The sequence below is a fragment of the Carassius carassius genome, chromosome 4, assembly GCF_963082965.1.
Source record: "Carassius carassius chromosome 4, fCarCar2.1, whole genome shotgun sequence".
NCBI lineage: Eukaryota > Metazoa > Chordata > Actinopteri > Cypriniformes > Cyprinidae > Carassius > Carassius carassius.
The window spans coordinates 13,322,840-13,342,167 of record NC_081758.1 but is presented as its reverse complement, the minus strand read 5'-3'; the positions used below and the strand labels follow the sequence as shown (position 1 = coordinate 13,342,167).

Below are 19,328 nucleotides of genomic sequence, written 5' to 3'. Positions count from 1 at the left end.
TATATATATATATATATATATATAAATGTATATAAAAAAAATATATATATATATATATATATATATATATATATATATATATATATATATATATATATATATATATATATATATATATATATATATATAACTTTGGTCCTTGAGGCACATTGTCCTGCAGAGTTTAGCTCAAACCCTAATTAAACACCCCTGTGAGCTAAACTCTGCAGGACAATGTCCATCCAGGACCGAAGACCCTGTCCAACCCTGCTCTGAGTCCTACTGTGTCCAAAAGTCATGTTAGTAGTATTAATGGTATTTTTACGTGCTTCTCCTAAGTGCTTAAGAGAATACCAGATATAGAATTACAATGGCATATGTTAAATAAATACATTTAAAACCATGCTTAATACCATGGTACATTATGTTAGTGTTGGATAATCCTCTTAATTATATTAATATTCTGTACTGGTATGGAAGTATTTCAGAGTTTATGTTGTAATTTTGTATGTTATGCAGGTGACTGTCATAATGGCTTTAGTCAACATTCGTTCCTGTGGCCATCGTGGTTTTCACCTGGGTCTCCGTGCATATACCACTCGAACATTTAGCGCCCCAAGAAAGCGGAAGCAGCGAGATGAAACACCTGTGTTCCAGGTGTTTGTGTGGGGCTTTAGGGATCCCAAGCTTTGTAGTGCCGGACAGTGGCAGAAAAAAGCCCAGGAAGGACCAGCTCACACCTTACCTCCTGGATACTGAACAGAAGGTGATGTTCTACCCTAACTAAACAAAAAAAAGTACCACAAATATGAAGAATGTGATAAACAAGTTGAACAATACATTTTGAAAAAAAAAATACAGCAAAATCAGCATTATTATGAAATATTACAATGACAAGTTTTCTAATTTAAGTGCAATTTCTGTGATGTCTTTAGAGTCACATTATTAATTCAGAAATTATTATAATATGCTGCTTTGGTTTTTAAGAAACATTATTAGCAATGTTGTGCTGCTTAATATTTTTGTGGATACTGTGATACATTTTGTAGAATTCTTCAAAGAATAGAACAATTATTTAAACTCTTTTGTAGCATTATAAATGCTTTTACTGTCCCTCTTGATCAGTTTAATGTGTCCTGGCAGAATAATATAAGTATTAACTTCTTTAAAAAAGATATTTTGAGTGGTATTATATGTTATGTTTGTTTTGTGGTTGATTTCCTCAGCAGCATGGGGATATGGTTTCACCTTACTGGCGTGTAATAGCAGAGATCTGACCAAACTGTGGGGCATGGGCCTTAACAAAGACTCCCAGCTGGGATTTCAACGTACTCAACACGACCGACGTAAGAAAGCCCCAAAACACCATCGCAGTCCTGTCAGTAACTCATGTGCTTTTGATGAAAACTACCCTAACAAACAAGTTCCAGGGGTTTGGAGTAATCAACACATTATTTGCATGGTTCTTAAAAAAAAAATTATTTTGTTAGGGAAGTAGGGTTGTTGCAGTAAAATGTTTCTTCTCTGATGGTATCTAATGTGAAAGTGCTCTTCAGCACTTCCTATTGAACATGGGATAGTGGTTGATGTTGATGATCCACTCAGTTCCTCTTTGAAGGAATGAGCTGCTTATCTACTGGAACCATTACAACTATCAATAAACCACCTCTTCCTCAAGGGCATTCCTAATTCAGCTGCTTTGTCTTGTGTTTGCAGATAAGAGTTCCGACTTTGTCCTGGAGCCGTCTCCAGTGTCTCTTCCGCTGGTGAACCCTCAGGAGACATGAGTGCTGCAGGTCTCAAGTGGATGCGCTCACTCTCTGCTGCTAGCAGACTCTGACAGAGGTCAGCAAACACCGTCTGCTTCGTCATATCTGAGATTTCTTGTCATTAGAGAGCACTTTTCTGTGAAGTTGGGTCTTCTCAGAAGTATTAAAGTTGTAGTTACATGTGCTCAGATTCTATGTACAGTAGATGAATCAGAAGGAAAAGGAATCATTTGGGATGCATTAGATATTGGTTTCAAATCAAATCAAATCATACTGCTCTAGTGTGATGAGTCCTTCATGTCTCTCTTTCTCTCTCATCAGTTTTCAGCATGGGTAATAATGCTTATGGGCAGTGTGGGAGGAAGATTGTGGAGGATGAAGTGTACAGGTTTATGTGTACAGCAATATAAGCCCAGTGTTCTTCACCATTATATAGTGGTGGCTAAACAAAAAAACAATTACTTTCCCTGTATCCCATTAGCTTTATATTTTAACCACTGTTTATGTCTTTAATCAGTTTTATATCATGAGTTGCTTAGAGTGAAATTATTCAGCATGATCGGGAAGTGCTCGACATTGACCCTTTAAAGATTTTGGCTGTAACATCAGAGGCAATACTATCAACTCAAATATGAACCTTTTTTTTCTCCCCAAGTAGAGCATGGCGTGTACTCTGGTTTAATTTGCTAATAATCTTTCTGAGCATATGGCTGAAGCTGTTTTTATTGAACTTGTGTTTGAAAATGGCTGTCCTTTTCCTATGTTGCCTGCAGTGGCAATTTCCCCCTATGCAAAGTATGATTTATAGGCAAGGCCTTTTTTGTGAGAGTCACTCCATCTGTCCTGCTCCTCTCATCCTGTAGGTGGCTTGTGGGCATGATCACAGTCTGTTTCTAACAGACAGAGGCTCAGTGTTCGCCTGTGGGTGGGGCGCGGATGGACAAACAGGTTTGTTTCACCATCTGTGTGTCATTATCTCTGTCTCTTTTCTTTCAGTCGCTCTTTTTGTTCCACTCCTTGCCACAAGGCATTTTCCGAAAAAATGTATCCAAGACAACACTCAAGTGACTCATGGCTGATACTTGTACACATCAGACCATGTGACCCTTCCCTCAGGATTCATGTCTTTGGAATTTCAAGGTCTGGGCCATCATCACAGCAAGGCGTCCTGTCCAGTGCCCGTCACAGGAGATCTGGCTGGGGTCAAAGTTCAGCAGGTGGCCACATACAGAGACTGTAGTTTGGCCGTGTCCACAGATGGACAGGTTTTTGGTTGTCACTGAGGCCACACAGGTAAAAAGCACAACTGGCAAACAAATATAAAAAATGATTGAACCGATGGTCACCGTCATAGAATTGACACGTTTAAGGAATTTTGTATGTAAAAAGGCCAATGCACTGACAATGACAGGCTGTGCAGCTCATTTGTAAAGTCTGATTTTCAGATTAGCTCTCCACGGCTGCTGGCCCTGAGGGGTGTGAGTCGAGTCCGACAGGAACACAGGTGGCTGTCCTGAATGGTAAGATTACAGTCCTATTCAGTCAAAACAATCCAAGCACTGTGGTGCTCTCTGAAAAATAGTATGATGAAATAACCTGTTATTTAAGTACTTTAAGTTAAACTAAAAAAGAATGTCAAATATTGTCATTGCAACTAGCTGAAATAATATTAGTTTACACTTTACATGATTGAAATTTTTTTGATTTAAATATTTTTTTTTTTTACAAACCTTTTATTAAAACCTGATACCATAATTAAACCAGCTTAGTACATAAGTGTGCTTCTGTGCTTTACCAAAACAACAACAACAATATATATATATATATATATATATATATATATAGTCATTATCATAATTTAAACTGCTCAGTGGGTTTTAATATTTTAATATTCTACCTGCTAGAATATTTGAAAAGCAGTCGAAAAGTTGACAGTTGAAAAGCACAAATTGATGTTGCTTTGAAAGATGCTTATGTAATGAATTAAGTAACTCAATCTCTGTAGAGGAAGGAGAGGTGTTTGTTTGGGGTTTTGGAATCCTGGGAAAGGGCCAGAAACTTTCAGAGTCTGCAATCCCAGAAAGAGTGCCAGCCACATTTTTTTGGGAGGTCAGAGTTCAGCCCTACTGTCGACTCACTTTGCAGCTATCACTGGTTGATTACAACATTGAACATTATTACTTCGCATGTGCATTGACTCGATATATTTACTGTTGTTGTACGGAGTATGATCAAGTGTTTTGAGAGATTTTAAATGTGCTCTTATGAAGGATATTAAGTGTTAATGTTCTTTCTCCTGAAAACACCTGCTACAAATGCTTACACAACCATGTTGGTATTAAATCCAGTCTGCTTCCTGGCCAACATCCTTGTAAATAGATGGCTGAAAATTTTTCTACATTAATATTGTTTTCAGATCGAGGTGAGCTGTTTGTTTGGGGTAAGAATGTTAGAGGATGTCTCAGCGTTGGGAAACATGATGACCAGTATTTTCCATGGAGGGTAAGAAGCAAACACCATTGCTTGCTTTCTTTCTTTTAACATGAAAAAGTGCGGATTTCAGAGCTTGTCAGTTGGTTTTGCAAACAATGCAGTTAGGTAAAACGCTGTTTGATTTTTAATATGAATCACAGCTAATCACATATAATATTTTGAGAAAAGCTCCCATATAAGCTTAAAAATTCCAGCACGTTGCATTATTTTAGCAGGTGAAAGCACTGAATGATTTATACTTCTATAGTAAATTAACTTCTTAAATTGACAGAGCTATACTAAGTATATGTTAACCTGTTTTCTTTATGCTAATGACTGTCTCTTGCTTTAGGTGACAGTGCCAGGCCACATGAAGGATGTTGCCTGGGGTGTTGACCACATGGTGGCGCTGCTTAAATCAATCATACGAGAGACTGTTATGGCAGATCTGGCCTATTTTTCTGGTACTTCAGCGAACACCATCAGCATGCCACGTTTTATTAACAAGTCCAAAGGTTCTGGAGAAATAAAGGCCCTCACTAAGGGGTCTTCATGTCACACTGAATCAAGCAAGCCAAGACTGTGTTTAAGGTAATAAGGAAATGTGACACCTCTGCTGTTGACAGTGCTGACCTCAAAAATAGACATGGGTCTGACTCCTAAATAACTCAAGACCTCTTATTGAATCTTATGTTGGTTAGTTGGACATTTTGGAAGTTTCCTCAATGTTTTGTCACATCGTCATCACTTGAAGTGGACACTGTATGTTCAAAGCCACATTATCTGTGCGGTTTCTACATCTGCTTTTCTTGTTAAAAGCATACTAAATTGTCAATAGGCTAAAAATTCAACAAACTGTTGTATTATAAAATAAAATTATAAAATCTTTGCTCATATTACTAGCTGATGAAAATATTAAAAACGGATTAAACAAATATTCAAAAATGCACATTTATATTATATACTATTTCATTATGCTTCAGGTGGCTGCAAGAATGAATAAATATTAAAAAGCAACTGATTTGAAGTTATATTGAAACTCCTGTATCCTTAAGAATCAAGTACATACTTTATTTGTACCAAACTGTATTGATAGTGATTGACATTGTGAGGAAAAAGAAAGGAATAGTTGAAAATCACCCTCTGTAATGTGCAAATATAAAGGGACAGTTTCTGACCTACACAAAGTGTCAAGAAACAGAAAGAAAAATTCATGTTCAGGTAAAAACAGTAATCAGGTTATGACCTTTTTTGGGGTCTGAGCTGGTTTAATCAAATTTTCCAAATCAATCATTTGTATGGGTGGTTAGAAGTCGTAGCTTCAGCAAATATCGTCCCACAGAAATCATTTGTAAATCACAGATATTTAGTCATATCTTCAAAAACTTGTGTATATAACAAATCCTCAATTGGCACATGGTCTAGCAGTCACATGGTGTAAACCCCCACTGTATGCTAAAGAAAACACGGTTCAAACAGTGGGGGGGGAAAAGAGAGAGTAACAATTAAAAATCAAACCTAAAAGCAATGTAAGCTGAAAAAATATATTGTTTCACGTCTTTAATTGTCAGAGAACACACAGGTCACCCCTTAACACTGATAAATATATGGTTTCTGCTCAATTCTGCTTCCAAGCTAACAGAAGAAAAGCTTGTGGAAAAAGAGACACCCATCCTTGTGTAAAGAGCAACAAGTGACCCTTCAAAAAGAGACTCCTTCAAGGGGGAAGATACTCATCCCCTGCATTTCACATCAGAAGAGTAAGATCTGTAAGATAGACCTTAAATAAAGTGCAGACAAGGGGAGCTTGAAGGCCTAAACTAACGCCAGTGTCTGCGACACCTGACCTCAACTAACATTCAACAAATGATAGGTTTCCCCAAACAGTTCCTCTGTGAATAAAGAGACAGCTTTGCAAAATACTAAAGACTAAAAGACATTTCATCCGATCGCATGCATGCGACGACTCTAGGGTGGAAATAAAAAAGCGACGTCCTCATTGGAACGGGTTTAAAAACAGAATACAGTAAACTGCACTTTTTTGTGTACTTGTTTGTGATGTATAACCTGAACAAGTGCAAGTGAACAAAAACCGTTTCACCTCACCTGAATCCTTGATTCCAATCTCTGCGCACGTTCACTGCCAACTCGGCCGGGCAGACAGAAAAAACATTGATTGTACTCTGAAGGCAAAAACAGCAACAACAACTACTAATTCATTACCCAGCAACTTGGGATTGAAATGTGAATATAGGATTGATGTTAGGGGAAAGAAACAATACCTTTAAACAAAAACTTTTTGAATGAGCATGAGATGCTTCTCTCACAGACTGAACTTGTGACTGGACCATTTTGCCAAAAAACAAAACAAAAAAACAACAACCCTGAACCATCAAATTGCATCCCGAGAAACATCACGTTTTTAGACAAGGAGCCTGTTTATGCCCTAGTCTTGGCACTGCAAGGGGAAACAAGAAGGGGGCAGGAAAAACGAAATAAATCTCGAGAAACACTGGAGTACATTCTGTGTCCTCTAGGAGGAGGACCTGCCACTAATACATAATGGTTGTTTGCAGCGTCTTAAGAACTGGTAGCTAAAGTCCAGGCCCTGTTGCCATGGTAAAATGATGTGTGGAGGAGGAGTGGGTAAGAAGAGGGGTGGGGGAGAAAGAGGAGAAGAAAAACACTGGAATCACACCATCGCAGGTTCCCTGTAGAGGTGGGTGGGGATTGGTTTTCTTTTTTGCAAAATATTGATGTCGTCAATCAATAGTGACTGTTAGATTAGAGTCCCCCCCCCCCCACTTATCCATTCCCCCTTCTGATCCTTCTCCCATAACCTCCCCCAGAAGCAGTCCTCAGGAAAGCTCTTGGCACTTTTAAGAGTTTGACATTAGAAATCTAAATGTTTTCAGGGACGTGGGACTCCTATCCAATCACTGTCCTGTGCTCTCATTGGTCCTCAAGGCTCCGATCACGCTCTGGATGTTCTCCTCAGGAACCTGGGTTGAGACAAGATGTTGCTGTGTTAGACATCGCCTTTGCCAGCTGAAGATTTGGTGACGGGAAAGTGGTGGGTGCTCAAACTTACCAGAGCGTGATCGAACTTGAAGGTACTGATATAATAGGCTGGAATGTCAGCGGTCGCCAGCGGTTCAGATATCTGAGCCACAATGCCACATTCATCTGGTGAAACACAAATGACTTACAAATTCAGTTACCAAATATTCACGCTTTCAAATGCACATTTGTTGACTGAGGTACGTGTGCATTAAGGTGCGGTCACATTTAAAATTGTCTGGTGAATTTGCATGGGTTAAATCCAACCATTTCAATCGAAATCCACACAATAGGGGATTTGGCATGAGGGTGAGACATTCCCCATGTAGATTCACCACACTGAACAACCGACAGCTGCTTGGTCTGAAAGTGACTTATGTGTGACTATGCTCCATACATACACTTTACTGTTATACAATAGATTTTTTTTTACCCACAAAATTTTGCTGAAACATTGTTAAGGTGACCGCACCTTAACCTTTTTACAGTCAAGTAAAACTTGCATGCTTAAATCCAAATGCTAGCATTTGTTAATGTCTTCTGACTGGTTGTTTACAGGCCCAAGTCAAAAGAACCAACCCCCAAACTCTAGTCTCTAGATATTGTGGGGATTCTCATAGTAACAGCAGGCTGTTTTAGCTCTGAGTTTTAGCCTGAACTCACCGAACCCTAAGGGTTGTCCTCCGATGCGGACCATTTTCCAAAGCTCTCCTGAAGCGCTGGTGAAGAGGACGTTGTTTGGAAATCTGACAGGAAAAGAGCATCATGTTAACCACATGCAGTGATAACAAAACAATCATACTGGTGATACTGTACATGTAATCAGAAATCTTTTCATCTGGGAAGTTCCATTGTAGCCACACACACAAAGACATGATGATTCAACATGCTCAAGCTAAAAGACAGTGGTGTTTTGAAAATTCTGATGAAACCACAGCAGACAAAGTTTAAATGAGTTAAAAGACAAAGAAATTCACCTTACAACCCATGCAGTGTATACAAAATGAATGTTTCATTTCCTTAAGAGTCAACATGACTTTAAGGAAATTATGTTTGAAAACCATTTTACTTCTGTTAAAGGGAGTATTTATCTAAAAATTGAAATGGTCACCTTTTACTCACCCTCACGTCATTCCAAACCCTTAAGACTTTAATTTGTCTTCGAAACAAAGATATTTTTAATGAAACCTGAGAGATTTCAGTCCACAAAAACAAAACTCTGATGATTCTCAACGTTTTAAAAGATGGTAAAAGTAATCCATATGAATTGATAAGTTTGATTCATATCTTCAAAAGAGACACGAACACTTTGTTTAACAGATTTATTTTTGTCTTTTTATAGATTCATTAAAAAGACTGATCAGTTTGGAATGGCATGAGAAAAAAAGGACAGAATTTAATTTTTGTGTGAACTATCCCTTTAATGTGATTTCATGTGATCAAGGAAAATCAATGTTCAATGTTCATCAATGTTTTATTGGGAATTATTTGATAAACTGGTGTTTAATACAATTGTTACAGAAGGCTGGAAGAAAATGCACTGAGGATTTATGCACAAGACCAGGGGTATGTATTGAGAAACAGCCATGTTATGAGTTAAGAGACAAAAAAGCTGGAAAATCTGACCGGGCCCCCAAGCCACGCATCAGCACATTAAAATATATATTTTAATAATACATGCTATTTTCCTGTAAAAGTAAAAATCAGCATTTAATAATCAAATTAATATAATTTAATATAATATAATAGTAATAACAAAAATGTCATTATTAAAGTACCTGCCAAAGGTTTGGAAACATTACAATTATTAATGATTTTGAAATCTCTTCTGCTCACCAAGGCTGCATTTATTTAAATCAAAAATAAATTTGATTACAAATTTAAAAAAAGAAAAGTTTGAATTGTTAATATTTTGTAAAATGTAATTTATTCCTGTGATATTTTCTTCTTTTATAAATTACTACTGCTTGACTACATGGAAATGTATTACTATTCCAATTAAGTATTGTCTGGACAAGGATGTAAAATACAGCGATTGGACTTCTTGTAAGTTTAAAGGATTAGTTCATTTCCAAAATGAAAATGATGTCATCATTTACTCACCCTTCAAACAGTTGATGGACACCAATGACTTCCATAGAAGGAAAAAAATACTGATGGAAGTCAATGGTGCCCATCAACTGTTTGGATACTATTTTTCAAAATATCTTCTTTTGTGTTCAGCAGAAGAAAGAAACTCATACAGGTTTGGAACAAGTGGAGGGTGGGTTATATGAGGAATATTTTTTTTTTTACTAATGTGCATGATTCACGAGGGTCATGATTTCAGGCCGAAGTAACCGGAATTCCGATTAATCCGGAATAATCACATCCCTGGGAAATAAATGGCATCAATTGTGTTTTTTTACGTTGACATTAACAGTGTGTTAGATGCAGGGCTTGTCTAACCTCCGGGTCGTTTGCTCATCCATAACTAGAGAGATGTAGCCCTCGATCAGCGAGAAGGAGAAAAAGCGGATGTGTCCAGAATCCTCACTCTGCCCCCCGGTCTCTTTCGCTCTGTAATGAAGCGCAGCAGGGATTCTTGTTATTACACAAGCTTCATTAGAGCTCAACTCAGCTGATGCTTTCACAAGGAGTGCAATAAGGGCAACTCTGATCTGATCTTTTCCTCTAATTGTTGGCCTGATGCCACTGTCTAAGCAGTAAACAAGTTCAGCCACTATAAGGAAGGGCAAAATTGTACAAATACACACTGCTCATTTTATCTCCAGTCTTTTCTCCCCTGTTGTCACATAATGCACTCCCCACACGACCTGTGTGTATTATCATCATTCTCTAATAGATCTGGCAGATGGCTCTCGGTTACTGCCATATGTGAGCCAGGAGGAGCGGCCCGACCCGGCCTGTCCTTGAGCTCTTACCCGCCCGAGTAGAACATGACGTCCATGAGCAGTGTGGCCACTGAGGGCAGCGTATCAGGGTCCAGGCTGGTAACGCAGAACATATTACTGGGGCTGGAGAGAGGGTGAATGACCGGCCGAGGGACTGAGGGAAAAAACAAAACAAAAAAACAATTAACATCCACCTGTGGTGTCTCAGTCCAAAAACTGTTGGTAACCAAACAGTTTTGGTGATTACTGAAAAAAAAAAAAAAAAACATTATTTTTGGGTCCCTTTAAGTCTCGGCAACATCACTTGGTAATGCAAATGCACAAAATGCCTTGCATCGACACACCCTCAGACTAATGACAGATGATTACCCAGTTTAGGCTTGACAAAACCATTGGTGACCCCTGTACTGTTGGCAGCCACCGTTTCTCCATTGACCACCCTCAGCAGAGTGAATTCTGAAGACAGTGTGTGCATGACCATGGGCAGATCCCTCTCTCGAACCTATGGACAGAATCGCACATGAGAAGTTAGTTTTCATTTAGTAAGACACTATAAGAGCTACCAACAAGACGATTTAGTGAACTCAGTTGTTCATCCAGGGAACAAACAATCAGGAACCATTAAAACTGTTTGGGGGCAGTGCTAAACTTGTACTGTGGTATCAGGATGTGCTACATCTACAGTAGGAAGCTTAACAGAGTACAGGTACAAACGTATTTTTCAGCATTTTTGGCAGAGAGGTTTATAAGGAAACAATATGAACGTTCAATACAGCTCATCTACAGAAACATGCACAAGTGGAAGCCCTTAATTATTTAAACTCTGCGTCTGCCATTTCCTTCAGTTACCAAAACCAGCTGACTCAAACACATCACAAATGTACGTTCATTTGCATTTCAGACAGCACTACCAAACCCAGAATACATTACAAGGAAAACAATACATTAAGCAACCAATTAAGCTGAAACTCAGTTTTTCAGTGAGGGCCTGATGGGTGCAGTAAATGAGCGCCACACAGTACTTCAAGGGTAACTATCCAGTTATTCATATACAGAATCTACAGTTTCCTTGCACTATTTTACAAGCTCCAGAGAATTGAAACTTTTTGAAGGTTTACATCTAACCATTACGGTCTCATGTGAAAACTAAATATAGTTTAACAAGAGCAAACATTTCACACAGATACTACAAGGACTGGGTAATACATCACAATATATATTGTATAACATGCATCATCAATATAATGTATTATATACAATTTAATATGGCTGGCAACACAAATGTACATCAACAACTCCTCTGGAAGACAATATGCTCTTTCACTTTTTTTTGGTGATCCAAGTGGAGGAGACATCTGTGCACTCTAGGTCTGATGGGCCGGATACAGACGGGTATTTCTGAACTGCTCTTAAAGTTTTAAGTGACCAGGCCAAGAGCGAAGGACAGGGTGAGAGTGAGAAGGAAATTGCCTCTCCAGTGGCCCAGCATCAGAGGCAGGTCATCTCCTCTCTTTCTATAAAGCTCTGTGATTATTCCTCTGGCTGGGAGCAGATGGTGTGGAACGTGAACTTTCCAGTAAATTCCAGTAAGCGGCTGCTGATCCACAGGCGTTATCCTCTTTCCATAACTACCCCCAGATTACCATCGCTCCCACATTTCTTATTTTCATAAACAGGCTCTGGTGAACATACTAGCACTGATTGGGAATGTGTTCACAAACAAAGTGGAAATGTGCCAAGATGACAGCAGCTGGCTGTGATCATGGTACATGGGTTGGTTAAAGGAAAGGAGAAGTGATGACTTGCTCAGGATTTACGGTGTGTATTGTTTAAAAGTTTGACCGTCTAACAGCAATAACCAAACATAATGCCATGTCCTTATATAAAAGGACAGTTTCAACTAGTGCAATGAAATGGAGAAGCTGTGATTCTGTATTTTAACCATCAATATTACACTTATTACACTTATTACACTTATAAATCACAGGGCTAGTTTTCATATAATCTTTCACAATAGACTGGTTTATGTTTGTCAAGTATTGCAGTTCTTTTTCTCATGATATAACATGTTTTTGATCCTTTTTTTTGTTCTTCATGTGGGGGTTTACATAATTTCCTACAGTTCAAGTAATGAGGATTGTCTAAGTGAGTGTAAACTCCAGAATAAGTCAGAGATAATTCTATGCAATACTGTACTACACAAAAGTGAAGTGAATCACACAAGAGGCAACGAAACTCTTTATCTAGGTCAGGGGTGTTCGATTAAAGGAGTAGTTCACTTCAAGTTCAAAATTCTCTCATCATTTACTCACCCTCCACTTGTTCCTAACCTGTATGAGTTTCTTTCTTCTGCTGAACACAAAAGAAGATATTTTGAAAAATAGTATCCAAACAGTTGATGGGCACCATTGACTTCCATCGGTATTTTTTTCCTTCTATGGAAGTCATTGGTGTCCATCAACTGTTTGAAGGGTGAGTAAATGATGACATCATTTTCATTTTGGAAATGAACTAATCCTTTAAACTTACAAGAGGTCCAATCTCTGTATTTTACATCCTTGTCCAGACAATACTTAATTGGAATATTTATAAATTTCCATGTAGTCAAGCAGAAGTAATTTATAAAAGAAGAAAAAAAAAGCCAAAATGGTTTCAAAGGATTAAGATATTGAGCCAAAGTTGTGGCATCCGAGATTAATTCTCCAAAAAACATTACAATATTTCATCAGTTGAGCCTAATTGAATAGAAATATTAAAAAGGTAAGCTCAGCTGTTTATTCAAACTATTAACATATTGTTTTTACAGTCAGATACCTAACGTATGCTCTTGGAGGACGAATGTCCTGTAGAGTTTAGCTTCAGCCAGATCTAACGCACCTGCCTGGATCTTTCTAGTAATCCTAAAAACCTTGATTACCTGGTTCAGGTGTGTTTAATTAGGGCTGGAGCTAAACTCTGCAGGACACTGGCCCTCCAGGAACAGGTTTGGATCAATGCCAGATTTATGATCAAATGCTCTTAACATGGTAAAATAATCATTCTAAATGTATTTGATAAAACTTTGTTTGAAGGTGCCATTAATTTGACACAAACTTAAATGGACTGAGTTAAATGCTTTATATTGTTGCATTCTTATTTCTACAGTGTCAAGTTCTTGAGCAGCTTGTGTCTGCACTGCTGTTGTTAAAATAACCATGTGATCTGATTTAATTTTTTTTAATCAGTAATGCAATTACAATTAGCTATTTTTTTTTTTTTTTTTAATTTTTAGCTTAAAATTTTTAGCTTGGGGGGGGGGGCAATTTACAGGAAACATAAAGGGCTTAAAAGCACCAACTCTGGAGCTAGTTATTAAATATTATGACCGTACGTGCTTGTGGTATGAACAGCTCTGTTGTTTGATTGCACAGCTCACTTAAACTGTAGAAATGGTAAAACCATTGTCTCACGATCTGGAAGGAACCCAGCTAATTGATGACCCCTGAACTAGGTGTCACTAAAATTAAAACTAAAATTTGTTTTGTGGTAAATATAAATGATGCTTTTATACGAATTACCTATATGATGGTGTCATGTGCTTCTTTGTGTGTGTCAATTGCTTTATTGAAGAAAAATAACGGAATAAAAAACAACTTAATTCTGGTGGAAATGCAAACAGTTTGTAATTTTGGAAATATAAAAATTAGGCTATTGTTTCTTGCTCTCTATAGCCTAAGCATCTGTGACACTCACCAATATAAAATCAGTCTGGTAGGTTGACAGCATGAACACAGAGATATTGTGGTCTGCCAGTGGGGCGATGACTGATTTTGCGATTTTCGTTACACCGATTGGCTGAGAGCTGGCAGCGTTCCCGCCCCCGGACACCACATTAAGAGCCAACCACGTCGCATCGGCCACGCTGAGATACTCAGACTCCGGCAGCTCTAAACAGACAACGGAAAAGAAAAAAAAAGTGACATGGAGGTGACTTTGTTCATACTGACCACTCTTTACTTGACCTAAAGTTACTTTGATGACTGGAATCTTTATAGATGCTGTGAAATCATGACACAGCTTTCTTTTTTTGTGTTGATGTAATTGCTACTGAAACAGGAAGTTGGGGTAGTGCATTTCAAAGAGCTTTTGTAAAACAACCAATAGACTTCAGTGGGAGGGACTTTCTGACAGTACAGAAATCTATGTAGAGCAACAGGAGTTACCAATATTTTTGTTCTGTTTTCTTGGAAGAGTAAGACAGACCACTGAATTTTGTTGATTAAAACGTTAAAATGGTCTCAAAGCTAAGAAATGCTAACAAAAACTAGTTCTGATTACTTTTCAAATCCATAGCATGTGAAATACGGGGGAAGATTGGGATGAAAAAAAAATGTTCCACCACTTTCATGTGTCATATTTATCGTTCCCCAGATTAAATATGGCTGAAAAAGCTGCCAACAAACCCACAAACTTCCAGGGATTTTAAAATACCTGGAAGCATTTCGGCACACAGAGCTTCTGGTATCCATAGCTACAAACGGGTTTCACCTTGGTAACCAGTGTGTAATGACATGGATCCACTCAATCAACCACAAAACCAAAGCCATTGACAGCTTCGCCTCTAGTAACCCAAAATGGAAATGTGGAGAGTGGGGGGTGCTGATGGAGCAATATGTGGTCAAACATTGGCAGTGAGTCAAGATAGAAGGAATTATAGAGAATAGGTGATACTTTACATGACTTAATCTTGCCTCGCTGCACTAAACCCAGTGCACTCTTAGTAAAAAAGTAACCACGAGACCTACCTTTAAAGCCATCTTCATCCACGATAATGGTGTAATCCTCCGGAGTTTCGGTCAAACTAAAGAACTTACATCTGGAGACAAGCAAAGTAAAAAAAGAGATGCAAATTATAAGCCAAGAAGTAGCAGAGTAATGATTAAATTGAATATCAAATTTCTGAGAAGCTTCTATGAACATGCACCTCTATTGCTCTGGCTTAGGGATTTCAAGAATTCAAATTTGATGCATTATTGAATGGACGTGAATGACAGGGATATTACTTTTGTGTAAAAAAAAGGGGAAATATTAATATCTAAAGACCAGAACATCATTGAGACTTTAGCTAGTAAGTTAATGATGTAACCAAGAAGTAAAAATATCCTTTTCTATCCACACACCTTGAATAGATGCGAGTGTAAATGTCTTTATCATTCTCAAAAATGATTTGTTACAGAACTGTTTATTAAAGGGAAAAAGTCATTTTTGTGAGTATCTTGAACAATTCATTGATAAATATCAAATAGTCAGTTTTAAACTTTAGTGAATTGTTTTTGAAAAGACATGAATTATGGAAGAATAACAAAGACCAGCTTAAAGAAACCCAAAATGTTCAATTTAATGTTTCTAAAATGTCAAGTGGTGTAACCATGAACAAAAAAAAAAAAAAGATTCATTCACTATGTATACATACGTCTAAATATCTTAATCATAATCTTCATATATATATATATATATATGTATATATATATATATATATATGAAGAAATTAATAAGAGGTTTTTAAAACGCCTTTACCTCTTTCTAAAGTAATTTTCGTTTCAATATTTTTATTTTCTTTTTTATGATATCAGTAGGACAGCTGTATCACCCTGATGTCATATGCTCAAATAAATCATTCATTGTTTAATAATGAATAAAGTTGTTCATATAAATGCTGATTTTATCAGCCTTTCACACACAGTGTAATTTCTTTCCCCAATGATGACAAAACAGGAAAAATATATCTGTGCAGAATGTAGCCAGTGCGAACATAAGCCGACATACATAGCTGCACAAATGCAAGGCAGCCGCCGGTGGCTCATAACGCTGCTCATGCACCCCGAACAGCTCCAGACACCAGGTAAGAGCAGTCCCTATTTATGGGCCTGTCCACCCACATAGTGTATCATTTTGCCTCTGGGGAGAAAGCAGGAGACTTGTTGACTGTGGAAAGTAGCATCTTATCTGATACGGCCTAAGAGGTGCTGGGGGGGGAAGCTGGGGTAATTTTTTATTTTTCAAGCCATCAAAACCTCTTCACTGTAAATTTTCAACAGGCGATGACTCACTCTCTCAGAGCCTCTGCTCAGAAATGTGCTCCTAAAAACAGTTCCTGACATCTCGGAGGACACACACACATTGAATCATATTTTCAAATGCACAACCAAATAATTATTGATTCCAGCAGTTCATCTAAAAATATATTTACCGCTTTTTATTTCCCAACTCCTTTTTTAGGTGAGAAACCCTGAAATCACAAGATGGCTGATCCTGTTTATCCAGTAATGTTGCTGGAAATAAAGCCTTCTTACCTGAAGACTAAAAACAACACACTATAACCTCACAGTGAACCACTACAGTGAAAGCCAATGGAGCAGAATAACAATTTATTATTATTTGTATAAACATCACTACATGGACATTTGGTGAACACCAAAATGAAAATTCAACCTCAATCAATATATAATCAATCAATATATATATAGCGTTTTGTTTTGTTTTAATGGTGACACTGCATTTGGTTAACTGTGTTGTTTCATTGTATCTTCCTGTGTGAAAAAAACTGCTTCCTCTATATCTTGCTGGACAAACAGTGAGCCAGCACAACAATGTTTCTAACTGTAAGCAGCTATTTCCAGAGCTCCCCTCGTGTTGTGTGCATTCGGCATCACTCTGAGACACTTCACAGACAGCTACTAAATAAGTAGATTCAAGCTGTGCCTCTGTGACAGAAAAACAAGGGTTTCCTCCTATGCCCTAGCATGAGAGTGTGTTGGCCAAGTCAGAACCAACTTAAAGATTCAAAATCAGAAAAGATGCCATATCAAAAATGCCATTTCTACACGAAATTGCATTCAGATGCAAAAAAGCTCTTAAAATGGATTTCATGGCCTGCTGGGCAAGACATACAGCACTGAATACAATAGAAAGCCCTGAAGGAATATGTCACTGTAAACAGAACCTGGATGTTCAACACAGCCCAGCTGCAAAGCGCTTTACAGTGATAAATCTTCAATTCGCAAATTAACAACCCTGCTTCTGAAGGCAGACCCTGAATATTTTTGCTGAGACATTGCTTTGCGATTTTCAGTATTTTTCCTTTCGATACGAGGTGATGTCATCATTGCTGTTCCAGGCTCTGAGTCATGACAAAACATCTTTGATCTCCAAAGAAAAGTTTCCTATTCAAACAAGTCTAACTAACGACTGCTGTTTATGTCAAAGCCAATATCTAGCACGCATACTTTTTTTTTTTTTTGTTTAGTTTAATTCCGGTCTCTTGAATCCAATAATACCTTTTCAAAACAAGTGTGCAGAACATGACAGCCATTAAGAAGCATAAACCCAATAAAGCATTGTAAACGGTCCTGGAAAATGAGATTTTTTGAACTTTAGAGCAAGTAAACATGCAAAATAAAAGGGGCCTGAGGGGAATCAGGCCCTAGATTTAAACCACTGAATTTATTTTAATCAACACACTTAAGCAGACATGAAAACAACCTCCTCTGCCTTACTAACCACTTTAACTCTACCTAGAGGCCTCTGTGTGTGTGTCCACAGTCTAACAAGACTAAATGACCGAACAGGATGTTTCTCCCTGAGGTTCAGCCTCTGACTGGAGATGTGCTCACACACTCTCCTTACACGAACACAGCAAGGGGGCATTTGGGACTCTTCTATGAATAGCTGGTCTTTCACAAAGACCCTCATCTGAGGGTGCAGCAGTATGAGACAGAAAACAACTGCAGAACGTTAGCAGTGGCAATGAATGTGCATTACCAAACACAAAAGGTGGTAAAAGAAAACACATTTCTGTGCAGCACTATGCAGCAAATGCATGCAAATCGTGTTCAGGCCACAACTTTCCCCTCCTCTTCCAGCTGTTTACAGGTTTCCACCAGCAGTTCAAACAGATCTCTGTCGAATTGATCAAAACAGGTCAGTTTTTGATTAAAGCACCGGGAAGATAAGCTTCACATCAAGTCATCAGGATGCCCCTTCATCTGTATCAAAGCTGTGATGCTGAATAAGTAAGTGATCGTGCATTGAGCATCACAGGCAGCGGGATTTAAAGCAACATCCCCCTCCGTGTATTTACACCGCCGCACGAGAAGAAAAACAACCCCGAGCACGTTCAAACACCCCTCCACCGTCGAATAACTTCAGCAACAGCACAGACAATCATTACCGCTAAACAAAACACCCATGACCGCTTGCTTGAGGATGCTCTTACATGGAGCAGATAGGAATTTGGATGAAAAACGTAAAAGTGCTGAAACTGCATCTGCGCCTCATAAGAGGTGCGTAGCGGTGAGCTAATGTAATTCCGCGTTAGATAGTAGATACAGGACAGATTTAACACAACGCAAACTTGATTCGTGAAGCTACTTACCTTGTTTTAGAGGGCAGGAAAGCTAATTTGATTAATCCGTGAGTGCAAATCTGGATGCCCTCTTTCGCTATACTTGCTACTTTTAAACTGTGCTCTAAAATGTGCAGCTCCATCTTTTGCGTCTTCTCATTTGTGGTGCATCTAAAAAAGTATAACTGCCTATTCCGTTGTGATAAAACGAGAAAGAACAAATAAATAAACTATAGCTTATGGACAAGGCTTTAAAACCTTCAAACAGAGCGGAAAGGAGGGGAGAGAAAAGGAAAAGTTGTCTGTCGAGAAAGAGAGTAAAGCAGGGTGAAATAAAAGAAAGCACAACGAGGTAAACGGGAAGGGAGAAAAGAAGAGGACTGTCGGCCCCCGTGTTTCCACTCCGACAAGGATTGGAATGGGCCAGCAGCTGCTGAAAACAGTGAAACAAACAACCTGTCAGTCAAAAAAGGGGCGGGGCGAGTGATACAGGAAGTGCGTGTTGGGAACTGTAGTTCGGTGACAAAAAGTCAATCGAGACGCATTTTTTTTTAAATGTAGTCATTTATTTTCTTTCTTAAATATATAAAACAATTATTCGAGTGCTATGAACTCGACATTTCTTTCAGATATGCCTCCATTAAACTAAAATTAGAAAGAAAAAAAACCAAACCACTGAACCTTTACTATATTTTTTGGGCAGGGCCACCGCTAACATTTACAGGGCCCAGGACAAAATTGTTATTAATGGGTATCCTCTCCCTCAAGACC

At 38.2% G+C, this 19,328-nt stretch overlaps 1 protein-coding gene and 1 pseudogene across 1 annotated transcript; one reads left to right on the top strand and one right to left on the bottom strand.

Annotated features, from left to right (window-relative positions):
- The first annotated feature begins 510 nt into the window (after nucleotides 1-510).
- Nucleotides 511-5,190, top strand: LOC132136373 (RCC1-like G exchanging factor-like protein; annotated as a pseudogene).
- Nucleotides 5,191-5,346: 156 nt separating this feature from the next.
- On the bottom strand, nucleotides 5,347-18,986 carry LOC132136389 (cytosolic arginine sensor for mTORC1 subunit 2-like). The gene is made up of 9 exons (XM_059547237.1): nucleotides 18,588-18,986; nucleotides 14,959-15,029; nucleotides 13,907-14,100; nucleotides 10,544-10,676; nucleotides 10,205-10,328; nucleotides 9,729-9,839; nucleotides 7,944-8,026; nucleotides 7,312-7,406; nucleotides 5,347-7,222 (listed from the first exon to the last, which is right to left on the bottom strand). Exons 1-9 carry the CDS (start codon nucleotides 18,698-18,700, stop codon nucleotides 7,157-7,159), a joined length of 990 nt encoding a protein of 329 aa, XP_059403220.1. The 5' UTR covers nucleotides 18,701-18,986; the 3' UTR covers nucleotides 5,347-7,156.
- Between the last annotated feature and the right edge of the window lie 342 nt (nucleotides 18,987-19,328).

Excerpts from the sequence above, each read along its gene's own strand:
- LOC132136389 (XM_059547237.1), bottom strand. The coding sequence starts at position 18,700 with ATGGAGCTGCACATTTTAGAGCACAGTTTAAAAGTAGCAAGTATAGCG. Across the intron at positions 15,030-18,587 it reads TTCCTGCCCTCTAAAACAAG|ATGTAAGTTCTTTAGTTTGA; the intron begins GTAAGTAGCTTC and ends GCTTGTCTCCAG. Across the intron at positions 7,223-7,311 it reads TCAAGTTCGATCACGCTCTG|GTTCCTGAGGAGAACATCCA; the intron begins GTAAGTTTGAGC and ends GTCTCAACCCAG.